The 16,908-nt window shown below is 35.8% G+C and overlaps 1 protein-coding gene across 1 annotated transcript in view; it reads left to right on the forward strand.

Annotated features, from left to right (window-relative positions):
• The window catches only part of Lmbrd2 (LMBR1 domain containing 2), a 41,183-nt gene that overhangs the window by 9,582 nt on the left and 14,693 nt on the right, over positions 1–16,908 (forward strand). Inside the window, exons 2-10 of the mRNA XM_005356613.2 lie at positions 1,833–2,069; positions 2,318–2,415; positions 4,393–4,488; positions 10,316–10,483; positions 11,432–11,642; positions 12,351–12,425; positions 13,472–13,585; positions 14,268–14,451; positions 16,472–16,653. Of these exons, the coding sequence (XP_005356670.1) occupies positions 1,896–2,069; positions 2,318–2,415; positions 4,393–4,488; positions 10,316–10,483; positions 11,432–11,642; positions 12,351–12,425; positions 13,472–13,585; positions 14,268–14,451; positions 16,472–16,653 (1,302 nt within the window). The 5' untranslated portion in view covers positions 1,833–1,895. The remainder of the gene's footprint in view (positions 1–1,832; positions 2,070–2,317; positions 2,416–4,392; positions 4,489–10,315; positions 10,484–11,431; positions 11,643–12,350; positions 12,426–13,471; positions 13,586–14,267; positions 14,452–16,471; positions 16,654–16,908) is intronic.

Consider the following 16,908-nt stretch of genomic DNA (forward strand, 5'->3'; position numbering starts at 1 on the left):
AGTTCAATTCCCAGCAACCACGTGGTGGCTCACAACCATCTGCAATGAGGTCTGGTGCCCTCTTCTGGCCTGCAGGCATACATGTAGACAGAATATTGTATACAGAATAAATAAATAAATTTTTTTTAAAAAAAAGTGAAGGTGAGAAGTATGCGAGGTTTTTTTTTTTTTTGAGAACTAACCTGAGATATATGAACATGTTTCAGACAAGCAAAACAGAACAGAATTGATGTCTCAATACCGAGGAAGTAGAAGTAGCAGACTTACCAGTACAAGGCCAATCTGGTCTATATAATAAGTTATAGGCTAGCCTGGGCTCCATAGCAAGTCTCAAAAATTTGGAAATAAAACGAAATAAAATAAAACAAAAACAATCAATGATTTTATTGGTAAGACCAACTATGGTGCCATATGCCTTCAATCCCAGCATTCAGGTAATTTACAATAGGAGATTGATAGCTAATCTAGACTACATCATGAATTTCTAGCCAACAGGTGTGGTCTAGATAATTTTTTCAACAGTAGTAGTTGTAGAAATAGCTTCTTTGTATGTAAAATAGAAAATTAGCTTTCTTTAGAGGAAGTGATATTTATACAGATTAATGGAAAATGTTTACCTATAGATTATGACAAACTTTAAATCATGAAAGTTGAGTTTGACAAAGCACAAAAGGAGAATAATGTTTCAAAGAAGTTAGTTTTGAATGTTTTTGTTGGTGACTTTCTTTCAGGAAATTTTAAGTTCTTGGCTATGGATGATTTTAGGAAATTTTATTAAATGTCTAACTTCCTAAGATAGATTTAATATCTAATTTTCTATGATAGATTATTTATATAAAATATTCTGCAACAAAGATCCACCTCTAACCAAGAAACTATTTGCAGTTGGTACCTGATAGCAAAGGGAAAATTAGTTTTTTCCAATGGAGTGTCATGGGATACATCAGTACACTCAGGTCAGACCTCATGTCCAAGAGTAGTTGGCCAACAAAATGGATTCCATAGTTTTATTTGTTTGTTTTGTTCTATTTTTGTTTGTTTGTTTTGTATGTGTGTATATGTGTGTTTTGGTGGTCTTTATCTTACTGGTATTGTTTACTTATTTGTTTTGTTCTTTGCTTTATGTTCTTTTGAGAGAGAGAACATGAAGTTGGGTAGATCTGGAGGTAATGATCTATGAGGGGTTGGGGAGGAGAAACAGTATGATCAAAATATATTGTATTAAAAAGTTTTAAAAGTTAAAGTAATTTAAATATTTGGCTATCATTTATAACATTAAGAAACATTCAAATAATATATTAAAACTTTATATCTTAGTATTAAGAATGTCTTAATTTTTAAAACATTTTTAAGAATGAATATAACTTTTATTACAGTATTTTTCCCTAAAGAAATGAAACATATCATATATATGCTTATACATATATATTTTAAATATACATCAGTACACAATATGGCAATGAGAAACATTAAAATATATATTTAGAATAATGAATATATACTATATATAAATGACATATGTATATATGAGACAGGGTCTTGCTGTATATTCCAGGTTGGCCTCTAACTCCTCCTCCTCCTCTCTAGCACCTGAAGTACTAGGCTAAGGGTATGTGCTAGCACTCCCAGCCTACTTGTGAAATTTTAAAGGTGTACTTTAAAAAGTAAGTTATAACAAACTCATCATTTCCTCTTATTCAGAGGCCAGTGTAAAATTCCACATGTTTTCCAAAGAGTTTATTAACACATTAATGAAGTAATTTAAAAATTCTCAAATTGTCATTTACTGTGTTAATGTTCTGTGTTTCTTTCTTTTCTTTTTTATCGTCTAGTGAACAGATACGGTCCAGAGCTATGCACGGATCACTGTAGTTGGCGATTGTGAGCATTCAATAATGAGTGGAGCAGCTTTAGGACTGGAGATTGTTTTTGTCTTCTTTCTGGCACTGTTCCTCCTTCATCGATATGGAGACTTTAAGAAACAGCACAGGCTTGTAATCATTGGAACACTGCTCGCTTGGTATCTCTGCTTTCTTATTGTCTTCATACTGCCGCTGGATGTTAGTACGGTAAGAGGGAAATTGAGATACAAAAGTCAGTTATAATCATACAATTTGAAATATGCTTTGAATAGTGTTTTATTAAAATGATAAAACTATGTGAGGTTATCTTTATATTATGAAATTTTGATGTTGTTTAGGTATTTAGGTATTAAATAGTACAGCCATGAAAATAGGTAGGTAGATTTATGAAATATCCTTTAAGTACTTTGTGAATTCTTGGTTCTCATCGTAAAACTATGTATTCATTGCTTTAGACAATATATAACCGATGCAGACATGCTGCTGCAAATTCCAGCCCTCCTGAAAATAGCAATGTTACGGGAGTGTATGCAGCTGTCACCCCAGCTCCAAGGTATTCTTTCCTTCTACTTTTCTGTTTAATATAAATATTGTGGTTGATAGTTTTACCACCTCTATTTTTTTTATAAAGTTTCCCTTATTCCATATTGTTCCTCTACTTTCATCCTTGCTAGTGTGTTTATTATATTGTGTGGTATTTAAATACACTTTTCAAGTCTATATCGCTATACAATGTGGTACTGAGAAACTTAAAGAAGACACAAGTTTTATTATGTTTTCACCCCTTACTAAAATCTGAAACCTCTTCTTCATCTCAATCTGTCTTATATTTAAAATTTTAAACATTAAGTTTCAGCACCATAAATAAATTCATAAAGGAGAAGCACTTTCCACTTCATCTAATTTACAAGAGTTAATACAAGTAAATTTGGCATGGTGATGCAAGCCTGTAACCCCAGTACATCAAGAGTTCAAGGCCAGCCTTACCTAGGCAGTTCAAGACTAGCCTAGACTACATGAGGCCTTGTTTTTAAAACCCGCAAACAGAAACAAGCTAAAACAACGTTGTGTGAATAAAGGAGATTTCTTTCATATTACGCATTCTTAAGAAACATTATAGGGCTAGATGGTTGACTCAGCAGTTAAGAATACTTCCTGTTATTGCAGAGGACCCAAATTCAATTCCCAACACCTATGATGGGCAGTTCACAACTGACCAAACCTCCTACCTCTGTAGGTACCTGTCCTCATGTGCACACGCGTGTGCGCACACACACACACAGAAACTTATATACATAATGAAAATAATGTATAAAGGAAACATAATCTCACATGAAGTATTTCGGTGTATTTGTGCAGCTTTTAAAAGAAAATATAGGACCTAGTGAGATAGCTTAGTCAATACAGTACTTGCCTCACAATTATAAGGACCTGAGTTTGTTCCCAAGAGTCCACATAAAAATGTTGTGCACTTGTAATCCCATCGTTGGACTCACTGAACAAGAACCAGCATCGCCAGATTGATGAGCTCCACATCAATTAGAAACCCTGTCTAAAGGAGTGGGCCAGTGCTCCTGAGGATGATGCCCAAGGTTGTTCTCTGACCTTCTTGTACTTTCACACACGTGAACTTGCACATACACACGCAAGAACATCTAACCTGATTAAAGTTTAATTTCCATGCAAAACTAGCTGGAAATAAGTAATAGTTTGAGGAGTTAGAAGTCCCTGAATTAAAAAGATAGCCTCGTTGTCAAGAAAACTCTTTAAGTGAAAGAATTTATGGTGAGAGACTCTTAAATCAGAAAAGATGGACGGAACTGTGTATAGATGTGGGTGCTTATCTAGGCGGAACTGATAGTGTGTCTAATTTAATTACTATTGTATCCAGGAATTAATCACCTAAATTTCTGTTATATTGAATTCCTATCAAATTCCTATTTCAACCTTCACTACTATATAACAATAAAGGGCAAATATAGCCAGCCTTACAAATAGAATGAGTATGTTTTAAGTGTAATCATTGAGTATTTGATTCTATACGTCTGTTTTCTAAAGATTCCTACGCGGGGCTGGAGAGATGGCTCAGAGGTTATGAGCATTGCCTGCTCTACCAAAGGTCCTGAGTTCAATTCCCAGCAACCACATGGTGGCTCACAACCATCTGTAATGGGGTCTGGTGCCCTCTTCTGGCCTGCAGGGGTATATACACAGACAGAATATTGTATACATAATAAATAAATATTTAAAAAATAAAAGATTTCTACACTACTAGTCAGTTAATTAAATAGTAGGGCTTCTTTTCACTAAATAACTAAAAATACACTGAAAATTGGAAACTTAAACGACATTCCTTTTTAGAGTAAACAGTTTTGTTCTGACAGCTTTGTTTTTAAATTTTCTGAGATATTAGGATCTGATCAGTAATTATTAATTTGATACAAATGATCTTTGCTACTCACAAATTTGTATAAACTTTTTTTTAAGAAATAATTATTTGTGATTGACTGACTTTAAATTGTTATAACAGGCAACATCCATGTTTCAAGCCATGGAGTTACATTCCAGATGGAATCATGCCAATTTTCTGGAGGGTAGTTTACTGGACATCACAGTTTTTAACGTGGTAAGTAGAAGTGAAGGATGAATTTGTGGGTAAAGTGATTAATTTTTAGTGAACCTTAATATTTTGAAGTGTGTATGTATATACACACACATATGTCCCAGTTTTTCTGACTCATTTCTCCTATCTTTGAAAAAAAAAGGAAGAAGAAAGTAAAGAGAAAAAGGAGACAAAAATAGAAAACAGAAATGAAATTTTTTCTTGTGACTCCTCCCTTCCATGTCACTTCTCGTTTGGCCTTCAGTCCAGTCCTCTTTTATCTCTGTTATTACATAAAAGTGCTTTCACTAAAGTCACTATCTTCCCTTGGTTTCCTTTCTTACATATGTTTTTGATTGAAGTAGAATTATCTAACTTCCTCTCTCCCTTTCTTCCCTCTAGCCTATCCCTCACCTCCACCCCTAACTTTCAAGTTGATAGCCTCTATTTCTTTGATTATTACTGTTACATGCTACCTGATAAATCAGTTTTTGTTTGTGTATATATGGTTATAGGACTGAGCACTCTACATTGGACAACCATAAAGGAGACTCCTCCCTGGTAGAGGCTAATTGTCCCTCTCCCAGCAGTCATTAGTTGTCTGTAGTTCTGGTCTAGAGCATTGGTTCTCAATCTATAGGTCATGACTCTTTTGGGGATTGAACAACATTTTCACAGAGGTCACCTAAGACTATCAGAAAACACAGATATTTACATTATGATTCATAACAGCAAAATTGCGGTTTGAAGTAGTAATGAAAATAGTTCCATGTTTGGGCGACACCACATGAGGAACTGTGTTAAAGCGTCATAGCATTAGGAAGGTTAAAAACAACTGGTCTAGAGGTAGCAGTGCTCACAATTTTCCTCTTTCCACATAAATATGTTCATAAATATTGCCATTGTTCTGGTTTTATTTATGCAGCTATTTCTAGGAGAGACTGTTTCACCACAGATTTCCTGGTATTCTGTCCCTTAAAAATCTTTCCTCTTCCACAGTGACCCCTGAGGCATAGATGCAAGAGCTGTGGTATAGACTGGGTTGGGTCTGGGCTCCCCACTGTCATGATCTGCATTGTGTTCTCTTGTGTTTCTCTGTTATTGTCTCAATTTGCTGGAAAGAAAAGCTTCTTTGATGAAGTAGTAGCTACACCAATCTGTGGGTGTAAGGATAGGATTTAGAATATAGTAAGGAATTATGCTGGTCTAGCTAAGTGGCTGTACTAGATTGTTCTCTAATGTACATGTCCTCACTACCCTTAGGCAGCAGGGTAGGTTTTCAGTACCAGGCATGATTTCCTTCCTGTTGAGTGATCCTTGACTCCAATTAGACAGATGTTGGTCACCACCAACAAATATGAGTGCTATTTCCTGCACCATCACAGATACCTTGCCATGCTGGTTATTATTCTGGTTCATAGATGTTGCAGTTGGATAGGACTATTTAATTGCTTCCCTCTTTTGGCAGCTTGCATAGTTTACTCAAGGAGGCTAGATTAAACAAAAAAAAAGCTTTCATGTTAGATCCAACTCAAATAATCAAATCTTCTGTCCTAAATGTGCAATGACTTTAGCAATAGGGGCCTCTAACCCTGCCTGCTCATTCACACATTCTCCTTTCCTTCATGGGTGTTTCCCTTACTTCTGTGACCCAGTTCCTGAATGCTGGTCTTCCCTTGAGCCTTGTCTTTAGTCATTTTGCCTGCCTGTTCCCACATAGCATCAGTTACAGCTATGGTGTTAATAACAAGTAATGTACTCCAACTTTATTTCTCTACCCATTGTAGTTTGTCTTTCTTCTGTGCTCTAGACTCACAGTTATCGTCCACCTTCTGATCCTTCCTCTCTTAGATATCCCGCAGACCACTAAATTCTTAAACTGGGTGTAGCAACATTATAAGAGGAAAACTTACAAAACAAAGTAGAATAGTATCTCTGGAAGTTTATCTTTAATAATCTCAACCATACCCTTAAAATTGCGAGGTTTTCCTTTGTTTATTTGTCTGCTTCCTCTTCTAAACTTGAGATCTTTTGTGTGGTCCCTTTCTATTCCTTCTAAAATATGACCTTTTCTCTTGGCATATGACATTGCTGTTTGCCTTATAATGATAACAGAAGTTATCACATGACAATCTCTCACTGTCTATCTTATCAGCACATCTACCTACTTACCATCTCCTTGCCCTCCAGGGATGGAAGATTCATTTTTATTATGATAACTTCACTTCCTAAAATGAACTATTTAGCTTCTGTTACTTATAGCTTTCAGGTTTGACAGTGTTTCCTCAACCTTTAAAATAGTGTTCCATGCACATAAATAATTCTCTCACCTACAAAAAAGTAAATTTTTTAAAGTCTCTCTCATCTAAAATCTTTTCCATCCTCTACCTCACTAGTATCATTACAGTAAATGTTTTTGGAGACTTAAAAAAATTGAAGTATCAAGTCTTATCAAAAATACACTCATTGTATTTAGTTCATTTTTCAAAATGGATGTATCCATATACCAGCATCCAGTGCTATAGGCCATTCACAATATGCCTGACCATGTTCTCTAGAGAAGAACATGGTCTAGAGAACATTCCTTATCCTTAAGAGGAACCACACTTTTTACTTCCATCACTATAGATCGATCTGTTGTGCTTAGAAATTTATAAATGTAGACTTCTACAGCATGAATTTCTCTCTCCATCTGTTTACATATTTTGGAGATTCATTTCTACAGTTTTGTACATTCCCTTATTTTGTGACTGTTACTAATTTCTGTGAGACATTCTACTTTATGTGTATGCCGTAGTTTATAATAGGATATCCAGCTAGACTCCTTAAAGAAACCTTCTCCACTTGATGTCTCCATTTGCTCACTGTTACTTTATTCCTTAATCTGTGGTATCCTTTTTTAAAATTAATTAAATTTTTTTTCATTTATTTTACAGTGCTACTATAGCTCACCCCCATTCCCTCCCTCTTTTCTGCCCACCTCCCTAATCAACCCTTCCTTCACCTCTGTTCAGAAAGGGGCAGGCCTCCCGTGGGTGCTTACTAAGCATGGGATATCAAGTTGAAGTAGGACTAAGCACCTCTCCTTTTAAGACTGGGCAAGGCAATACAGCATTAGGAACAAGTTCCCAAAAACCAGCCATAGTATTAGGGACAAGCCCTGCTTCCACTGCCAGGATTCCCACAAGTAGACCAAGTAACCCTGCATCACACATACGCAGAGGGCCTAGACCTGTCCCATCCGGAATCCCTAACTGTCAGTCCATAGTCTGTAAACTCCCATGAGTAGGTCAGTTGCTTCTGTGAGAGACTCTAACCTCTTACCCACCCCCCACCCCCAGCTTGTACAATCTTTGCTCCATCTCTTCAATAGGATTCCCTGGGCTCAGCCTAGTGCTTGGCTGTGGACTCTGCATCATCCGTCAGTTACTGGATGAAGGCTCTCTGCTGACAATTTGGGTAATTACCAGTTTGATTACAGGAGATGGCCAGTTTAGGCTACGTATCCACTATGGCTAGGATTCTTAACTGGGCTCATCCTTGTAGATTTGTGGCAGTTTCCCTTGCACCAGGTTTCCGTCTGACCCTAAAATGCGTCCCCTTTTGAGTCATTTCTTTCAGTACTCTCTTCTTTTACCCTCCGCCCCGAAACTTATCCCTCACGTACCCATCCCCACCTGCCTCCAGTCCCTCCACAAAATCTCTTCTGTTTCCTCTTCCAGGGAGATCTGGGTGTCCCACTTTGGGCCCTCTTTTTTACCTAGCCTTTCTGGGGCTGTGAATTGTAGCATGGTTATTCTTTACACCTAATATCCAATTATGAGTGAGTGAGTATATACCATGTTTGTCTTTCTGAGTCTGGGTTACGTCACTCAGAATGATTTTTTTTCAAGTTCCATCCATTTGTCTGAGAATTTCATGACATCATTGTTTTTAAAAGCTGAGTAATACTTCTGTGTATAAACACCACATTTTCTTTATCTATTCCTTGAGAGATGTCCAGTTTCTGGCTATTATGAATAATCCTGCTGTGAACATAGTCAAGCAAGTGTCCTTGTGTTATGATTGAGCTTCCTTTGGGTTTATTCCCAAGAGTGGTATAGCTGGGTCTTGCGATAGATTGATTCCCATATTTCTGAGAAACTACCATATAAATTTCCAAAGCAGCTGTACAAATTTACACTTCCACCAGAAGTAGGGGAATGTTCCCTTTGTTCCACATATTCTATAGCATGAGCTGTCACTTGTGTTTTTCTTGGCCATTCTGGCAGGTGTAAAAAGGAATCTCAGAGTTGTTTTGATTTGCATTTCCCTGATGGCTAAGGATGTTGAACATTTCTTTAAGTGTATATTGACCATTTCAATCTCTCTTATTGAGAATTTTCTGTTTTGATCTGTATCCCATTTTTAAATTAGATTGTTTGATTTTTTTGATGCCTAGTTTCTTGAGTTCTTTATATATTTTGGACATCAGCCTTCTCTCAGATGTGGGACTGCTGAAGATCTTTTCCCATTTTGTAGGCTGCCATTTTTCCTACTGATGGTACCCTTTGCCTCTTCAGTTTCATGAGGTCGCATTTATTGTTGATCTTAGTGTCTGTGCTACTGGTCTTCTATTTAGAAAGTTTTCTCCTGTGCCAATGAGTTCAAGGCTATTTCCCACTTTCTCTTCTATCAGGTTCGGTGTAACTGGATTTGTGTGGAGGTCTTTGATCCACTTGGACTCGAATTTTGTGCAGGGTGATAGATATAGATCTATTTGCATTCTTGTACATGTCAATATCCAGTTTGCCAACACCATTTGTTAAAGATGTTCTCTTTTTTCCATTCTATAATTTTGGCTTCTTTGTCAAAAATCAAGTGTTCATAGGTGTGTGGATTTATATTAGGGTCTTTGATTTCATTCCATTTATCCACCTGTCTTTTTTTATGCCCTGTGTTGTAGAGATCCTGCAGTCCTAGGTCTGTTGTAGGAGGCCACTTGTTTGTTTCCTGGCCACCCAGACTCCTGAAATAACTACACAGAAGCTGTATTAATTAAATCACTGCTTGGCCTATTAGCTCTAACTTCTTACATCTTAATTTAACCCATTTCCATTAATCTGTGTGTCGCCATGTGGTTGTGGCTTACTGGCAAGGTTCCACATCTATGTCTGGCGGCAGCTCCATGGCTTCACCTCCTTCCTCCCAGCATTCAATTTAGTTTTCCCCACCTACCTAAGTTCTGCCCTGCTCTGCTATAGGCTCAAAGCAGTTTCTTTATTAACTAATGGTATTCACAGCATACAGAGGGGAATCCCACATCATAGGTCCAAAGGAATGATGACCACCCCACCCCTCAGGCCCCAGCAGATCTCCACCCCACGTGAAATCCTGTGCTTTTTTTTAAGTTTCTTCATTCTTTGGATGTAGTCCAAAGTTGTTCTGTAGAAATGATATTGTTATTTATGTCTTTGTTTTTGAAACAGGGTCTGACTATGTAACCCAAGTTGTTCTTAAATCACCAGTCTTCCTGCTTCAGTCTTCCAAGTGCTAAGATTACAGTTATGTACCCCAACTTTGGCCTCTTCATGAGGGCTCAAAGGCCTAATCTTAGGCCTTTTAGATAATCTGAAGTCACTCATGTTATTCTGCTCTGCATGCCATTGTTGCCCTTTTAGGACCTTTGTTTTTCCCAAAATTTAATATTATATAAATAATTATCATGGTTCATTCAATATTAACATGTAACTACCCATAATAAAATTTATTAGGGATAAGAGTGATACATTGAGATTCTTGTATTTGGGGTATTTTCAGATTACACAGATACATAATTGAGTTTTTAATCATGTATTTTCCATCCGACTAGGATTCTGCTACCTTTTATGCAGTCATATGCAAGATCTGGAGGCTTTTCCATTACTGGAAAGATAAAAACAGCCCTGATTGAGAATGCAATCTATTATGGCACTTACTTGCTGATATTTGGAGCATTTCTAATTTATGTGGCTGTAAACCCACGTTTGCATTTAGAATGGTAAGAAAAGTAGTCTTTTTAACACTGTTCTTTGTATGTTTGTACTGTTTACAATGAACTTCTTTGCTACATATAAGTAAACAGACACACATGCCAGATTATATGTCTTACAGATACCCCTCAAGGAGTATCTGAATAATGCATATTACAAAGAAATAAAATACAGAATGGCATGTTTAAGTATAACTAGTAGATGGTAGATTAATGTTTTGACAAATAACCATATGGGAAAGAACAGTTCTATTTTTAATAGAATTTTAAAAAATAAATTTTCCCTCTACAGAAACTTACTTTTCTTTTTTGTTTGTCTTGTTGTAGTTTGACAGAATATTTTTTCCTTAATGTTATTTTAAGTTAATATATTTCAATAAATTAAAATCCACTTTGTGAATATGATTTCTAATTATGTATATTATCTCCAAATTTATATATAGAAGAGTAGAGATAGGTCTCATAACACAAGTTAATTTAGCTATTTACAGGGTTTCGGGAGTTCCTTCCGCTCCTTCAGCCAATAGCTGGTCGGTGATCTATAAGTTTTTTCCCCCTTAAATAAATAACCATTCTATTAATCATAATTCCAAACTGGTGTGGGATTGTTTGCGATTTACGCCTTCAAGGAAGCACTTAGTGAAAAATGTTTTCTCTGGAGGAAATATGTGTGTGTGTGTGTGTGTGTGTGTGTGTGTGTGTGTGTGTGTGCTCACACATGAATGCATGTGTATGTGCACTATGAATTATCCTATATTCTAATTTTTACTACAACTGAAGCAGTTTTTTTCCATATTAAAGTCTATTTTTTACAGTCACACTGTCTTTACATTAAAATACCTGGATTATCTGCTGTGACTTAAAAGAGTTGAAAATTTCTTCATACAAAATCCTACTTATCCTTTTGGACAGTTTTCTGAAAACATATATATGGTGCTTATATTTTTTATTTTTTAGGAACCAACTTCAGACTATAGGGATAGCTGCTGCCAACACATGGGGTCTGTTTCTTCTTGTGTTGTTATTGGGATATGGCTTGGTGGAGATTCCTCGGTCATACTGGAATGGAGCCAAAAGGGGTTATCTACTCATGAAGACTTACTTTAAGGCAGCCAAACTGATGACAGAGAAAGCAGATGCAGAAGAGAACCTGGAGGATGTAATGGAGGTAAGCAAATTTAATCCTCTAAAAGCAGTTCTGATTTAATACTCTGTCTCTGTTGACTGTTCTCTTGACGAGAAGTGGTGCCATGTATATCTTTTATTCATCGATAGTACTTAATTTGAAAAGTTATTCAACATTTCTAGGTTGTGCTGATCCTTTGTGAGTTTTATTAACTTGTCAGGGATTTAAAAAAATAATGCACGCAAGTAGGCTTGCATGGTTCAAATTCATTTTCAGGTGTCAACTTTATTTAATTCTCACAACGTTACAAAATAGATTTTCTTTTTAATCCCATTTTATAAATGAAGAAAATGAAGTCCTGAGAGTTGAAATAACTTCCTTATGTACACACAACTAATACGGGGAGGCAGGAGGTATAACTTTAGTTCACACTTTAACAGCAACCATGACCCTTTTTAAAATAGGAAGAGCCAGATGGTCTCTCCTGTGATTGCTTGGTCACTGTGTTCTGACAGCAACTGTAGACTCTATGTAAATGAATGAGGGCAAGCTTGTGTCTCAGACTGAGAACAGGTGGGAGACTACTGGATTTGCTTTAGTTTGAAGAGCCCTGATTCTCAACTATTATCCTTTCCTCTAATGCTAAATAATTTGTGTTGAACTTAAAAATCTGAGACTTAATAGTATTTAGTGCTATTATCATTTAAAAATAGAAATCTAAACATTTTTATTTTTCTCACTGTTTTTTAGGAGGTTCGTAAAGTAAATGAAAGCATTAAGTACAACCACCCATTGAGAAAATGTGTTGATACAATACTTAAAAAGGTAATCATTATATATATTCCCTCAATTTCTTGTGCATATATCTTATATACTACTATAAATTAATATTTCTCATAGAAAAATATGATAAAAAGCATATGATTGAAGTTTTCCAGATGGACTTTATATAAATCTTTACCATAAACACAGCCAATTATATGTAGAGTTTTTCTTATACTACTGTAAGTTTGATGGTAATTGACAGCATTTTCCCTTGAAGTTTGAAGATAGCAGTAATGTTGCAACCAGCTTCTCACATGTAATTTTATAATTGCTATGAAATAAATTACATGGATATTTAATAGCTAGGCCATATTTCTATGATTTTGATGGAGGCGTATTGAATTGCAAGTATATTTGTATGCTCCTGAAATAATTATTTGAAAAGTACTACAATTACCTTTATGTGCCCAAGTTACCACTGAATTCTTTTTTTTCCTGTATTCTAAATATTTCTACTGGTTATTATTAGCTTCTGTTCCTTTAGCTACAGTCATAGTCATAAGAATAAGTTTTCTAACCATTTCTCTCATTTGTTATTTTATTTAAGGATTTACTTATTATATATACAGTGTTTCGCTGCAGATGTCATTACAGATGGCTGTGAGCCACCATAAGGTTGCTGGGAATTGAACTCAGGACTTCTGCATACTGTGGCTTCTCAGAGATTTAGCATGTTAAATTTTTTATGATTCTTCTTTATTATTTGGGAAAATAATTAAAGTTTCACCAAGTGCCTGTTATTAGAATAATCTTCTCAATAGTTGTTACTTCATATAGGTATGCTTCCCTTGCCGTTCTCAGTCTCCAGGGAGTAGTGTATCTAAGCATAAAGATAAATATTAGAAGTGAAAAGAAACTCAACATTCCTTTGAAAGACCTAGTGAAAGATCTTAACCATTAGAGATGTCAATAAAAGAAGAAAATATTTTTGAGAAAATTAAAAATCTCCAGAATGAAAGATTTTTAATAAAAATAAAGCTTTTATTAAGCTCTATTAAATTTTTATTAAGGATGTATTAAGATTTTGTAAAATGATTTTCTTTTAGTGCCCTACAGATTATCAGGAAAAGATGGGTAGAAATATGGATGATTATGAAGATTTTGATGAAAAGCGTAATACCTACCCAAGTGAAAAAAGTTTGGTAAAATTGCATAAACAGGTAACGTTAATTATTAATTATAGCTATTTTACATACAATTAGAGAATGTGAATTAGATTTATAATTATTGCTAGGTTGAAAGGCTCTGTGCATGTTGACTTGGCAGTTAAACTGCTTGCAACTCAAGTCTGACAAACTGAACATAGTCTCCAATACCTATATAAAAAGCCAGGCAGAGTGGTGTGTACCTATTCTTAGTGCTTGGGAGGCAGAGCTAAGCAGAGCTAAGCAGGTAGGTTAGCCTAATCTGCAAGAGCCAGGTTCAGTGAGAGACCCTGTGTCAAAAACGAAGGTAGAGAATGATGGGGCAAGACACTTGATATTGGCTTCTGCCTCCCTCATGCCCAAAATTATATATGCAAGCACCCCCGACCCCAAATGTGTTGTGTGCATGCAAATGAAATATATATCCCAAACTATTGATCTTATTCTTATTATTGTTGAAATGTTTTAACTTTGTGTTTCTGGACAAGGGTACTATTGGCAGTTGGATATAAGAGTTATACCTGTTCTATTATGAGAAAGTATTATGTCATTTCAAAATATTAACATCTTTGGCCACATTTGGAAAGTGCCATTAGTACTACCTTATGAAGACAAAGACAAAAACCTCCCATTCTCCAGCAAAAAGTTGACCTACTGTTTAGTTATACTGACAGGCTTGTCCCTCTTCTGTTTTAAGGTCATTTATTCAGTTCAAAGGCACCGTCGAACTCAAGTGCAATGGCAAATTCTTTTGGAACAGGCGTTCTATCTAGAAGATGTAGCAAAAAATGAAACTAGTGCAACTCATCAATTTGTTCACACCTTTCAGTCACCCGAGCCAGAAAATCGATTTATCCAATATTTTTATAATCCTACAGTTGGTATGTAATTTGACATAAATCCAAAGTTAATAATTTTTCTACAAGGAAAATGTATGTTTCATCAATTTAATACTGACTTTTGTTTGTATATTAATTTGCTCCATGGGTTAATATTAGGCATCTGATAATCTTATAATTATTTTACTTCTAATTCTCATTTTTCTGTAAGTCATTGGTTGCTTGAATTGGTTCTTTGTCTAAGGGTGGGATCCTATGACACTTTCCCTCTTCTGAATTAACATATCTATTGATTACCATTGTTCCAGTTTTGTTGCTACAGCCATTTATAGGAGAGACTGTTTCACCATAGACTTCCTGGTATTCTGGGTTTTACAGTCTTTCTGCTTCCTCTCCCATGATGTTCCTGAGCCATAGATATAGGAGCTGTGGTATATTAAAAATAAAAGATTTGTAGATAAATATTTGATTACAAAATAGGTTATAATTACATATAATTTATGGAAGCTGTAGGAAATATCTGTTCTCACTAAGAATGAATCTCAGTATAAATGTGTATCATGGCTTAGACAATTGATAATATAAAACTTTATTAATTAGCTATACTTTGAAAACTGAGCATTCTGAATATTAGCAGAAATTTCTACAAATTCACCAATGGTATTTAAAACATTGTCTCTATAATATTTGGTAGCATTCCTCTCAACACAATGATTATTTTAAAAATGTTTTTGAAATTTCAAATATATTTATGCCTATGATTTTAAATACATATACAAAATACAATTAAAAATAAATTTGTGTACATGACCAAATATGCTTAGAGAGCAAAAATAAATAAATACATACATACTAAAAACTTGAAATGTAGCTTATAATTGAGGAATAACATCACAGAGAGGAAAATTACTGAAGCCATGCAGAACTCTGGAGCAATATTCATAGATAATGGAGATGCGATAGAAAATGTGAACAGTAAACAGAATAGCCTTGCTTGCATTAGGAGGTCAGACAGACAGACAGCTTTAGTGTAAGTGAGAAAATGCAGTGGTAAAAATGCTGGCCAGTCTTCTGACTTCTTATATTCTCTTAGGAATGTGTTGCCAATAAAGACAAAGAAGGAATTTTCAAGAAGGCACAGAATAGTCATGTGGGAAAAGGTGTGGAAGACAGTGGAGACTGACAGCAGACTGTCCTGGTGTGCTATGGGCCTGTTTAAAGCTGGCAGTATTCTGAAGTGAGAGTAGTCAGTAAAGATGTGACTTTCTTCTGCAGACTCATGTACACAGACTCAGAATAACCACGGAGTTGGCTCAAGCTGTGTGGTTTAACCAAACAAGTACAGTGAAGCTAGAAAGGGTAAAGGAACTGGGACTGGAGAGTAGTTATCCTCAAAGACTGGAATCTGAGCTGGAAAAGGAAGGAAGGACTTCAAAACTTTTCAATAACAGTATAATGATGGAAGGATAAATGTTCTGTTTGTTCTGGTTGTCAGTCAGTATGGTTGGATACAGATGAAGGTACCTGTTGAGGATGAGGGTGATGGAAGGAATTGGGCTCTATAGAACGGTTGCTGTTGTTAGCAATCACTGGTTAAGAAAGACCACTGGAATGAGTAGTCAGGTTAAAGAGGAGTATTAAAAGCTGAGCTCATGAGAGGAGAGGACTGAAGGCAATGAAAAAGAACCATCCGTGCAGATGCTTAAATAGTCAGGAAGACAGTGAGCCTGGACTCTGTATTTTAAAACATCGATGTTGATGGACAGAATAGGCTAGTTCTGTACTGGTTGTCCCCAAATTGGAGTTTGCCGTGTCCTCATGATTAGGTACAGCTCATGTGTCATCGACAGGACTACCACAAAGGTAATGTCCTGCTCTCCTCAGTGCATCAGAGCAGGAAGCACATGGGCTATCAGTTTGTACACTGCTGTTGATCGTGTCTCTTCAGTGTTGCTACCGTTCCCTGTGCTGTCTGATTGCTGCTAGTTTGAAGACTGTAAATATTCTATTACTGATTTAGTTTTCCTGATTGTGGTTTTGTTTTGTTTTTTGTATTTTCCAGAATGGTACTGGGAATGCCTGTTGCGTCCATGGTTTCACAGGATCCTTGCTGTGGTTTTGTCCATCTTCTCGGTGATTGTTGTGTGGTCAGAGTGCACCTTCTTTAGCACGACTCCTGTCTTATCTCTCTTTGCAGTCTTCATACAGCTGGCAGAAAAAACATACAATTATATTTATATTGAGGTCAGTTTTTTCATATCGACCATAAATACAACAGTTCATGCAGAAACTTTAACTGTCATATCTTTTCCTATGTTTCTTCTAGTAAAAATGAAAGTGGTGGAGTTTCCCACTGTGCTATTATTCAGACTTCCAAAACTGATGTTCATCAATTTACCCAGATTATAAATACTAGGAACTGTAGTTGAAGATCAATGAAAAAGTATAGGATAGTAATAAAGCATTTTATGAGGTTATTTGATCCTCTTTTGTCAGTGA

This window comes from Microtus ochrogaster, chromosome 19 (assembly GCF_000317375.1).
Source record: "Microtus ochrogaster isolate Prairie Vole_2 chromosome 19, MicOch1.0, whole genome shotgun sequence".
NCBI lineage: Eukaryota > Metazoa > Chordata > Mammalia > Rodentia > Cricetidae > Microtus > Microtus ochrogaster.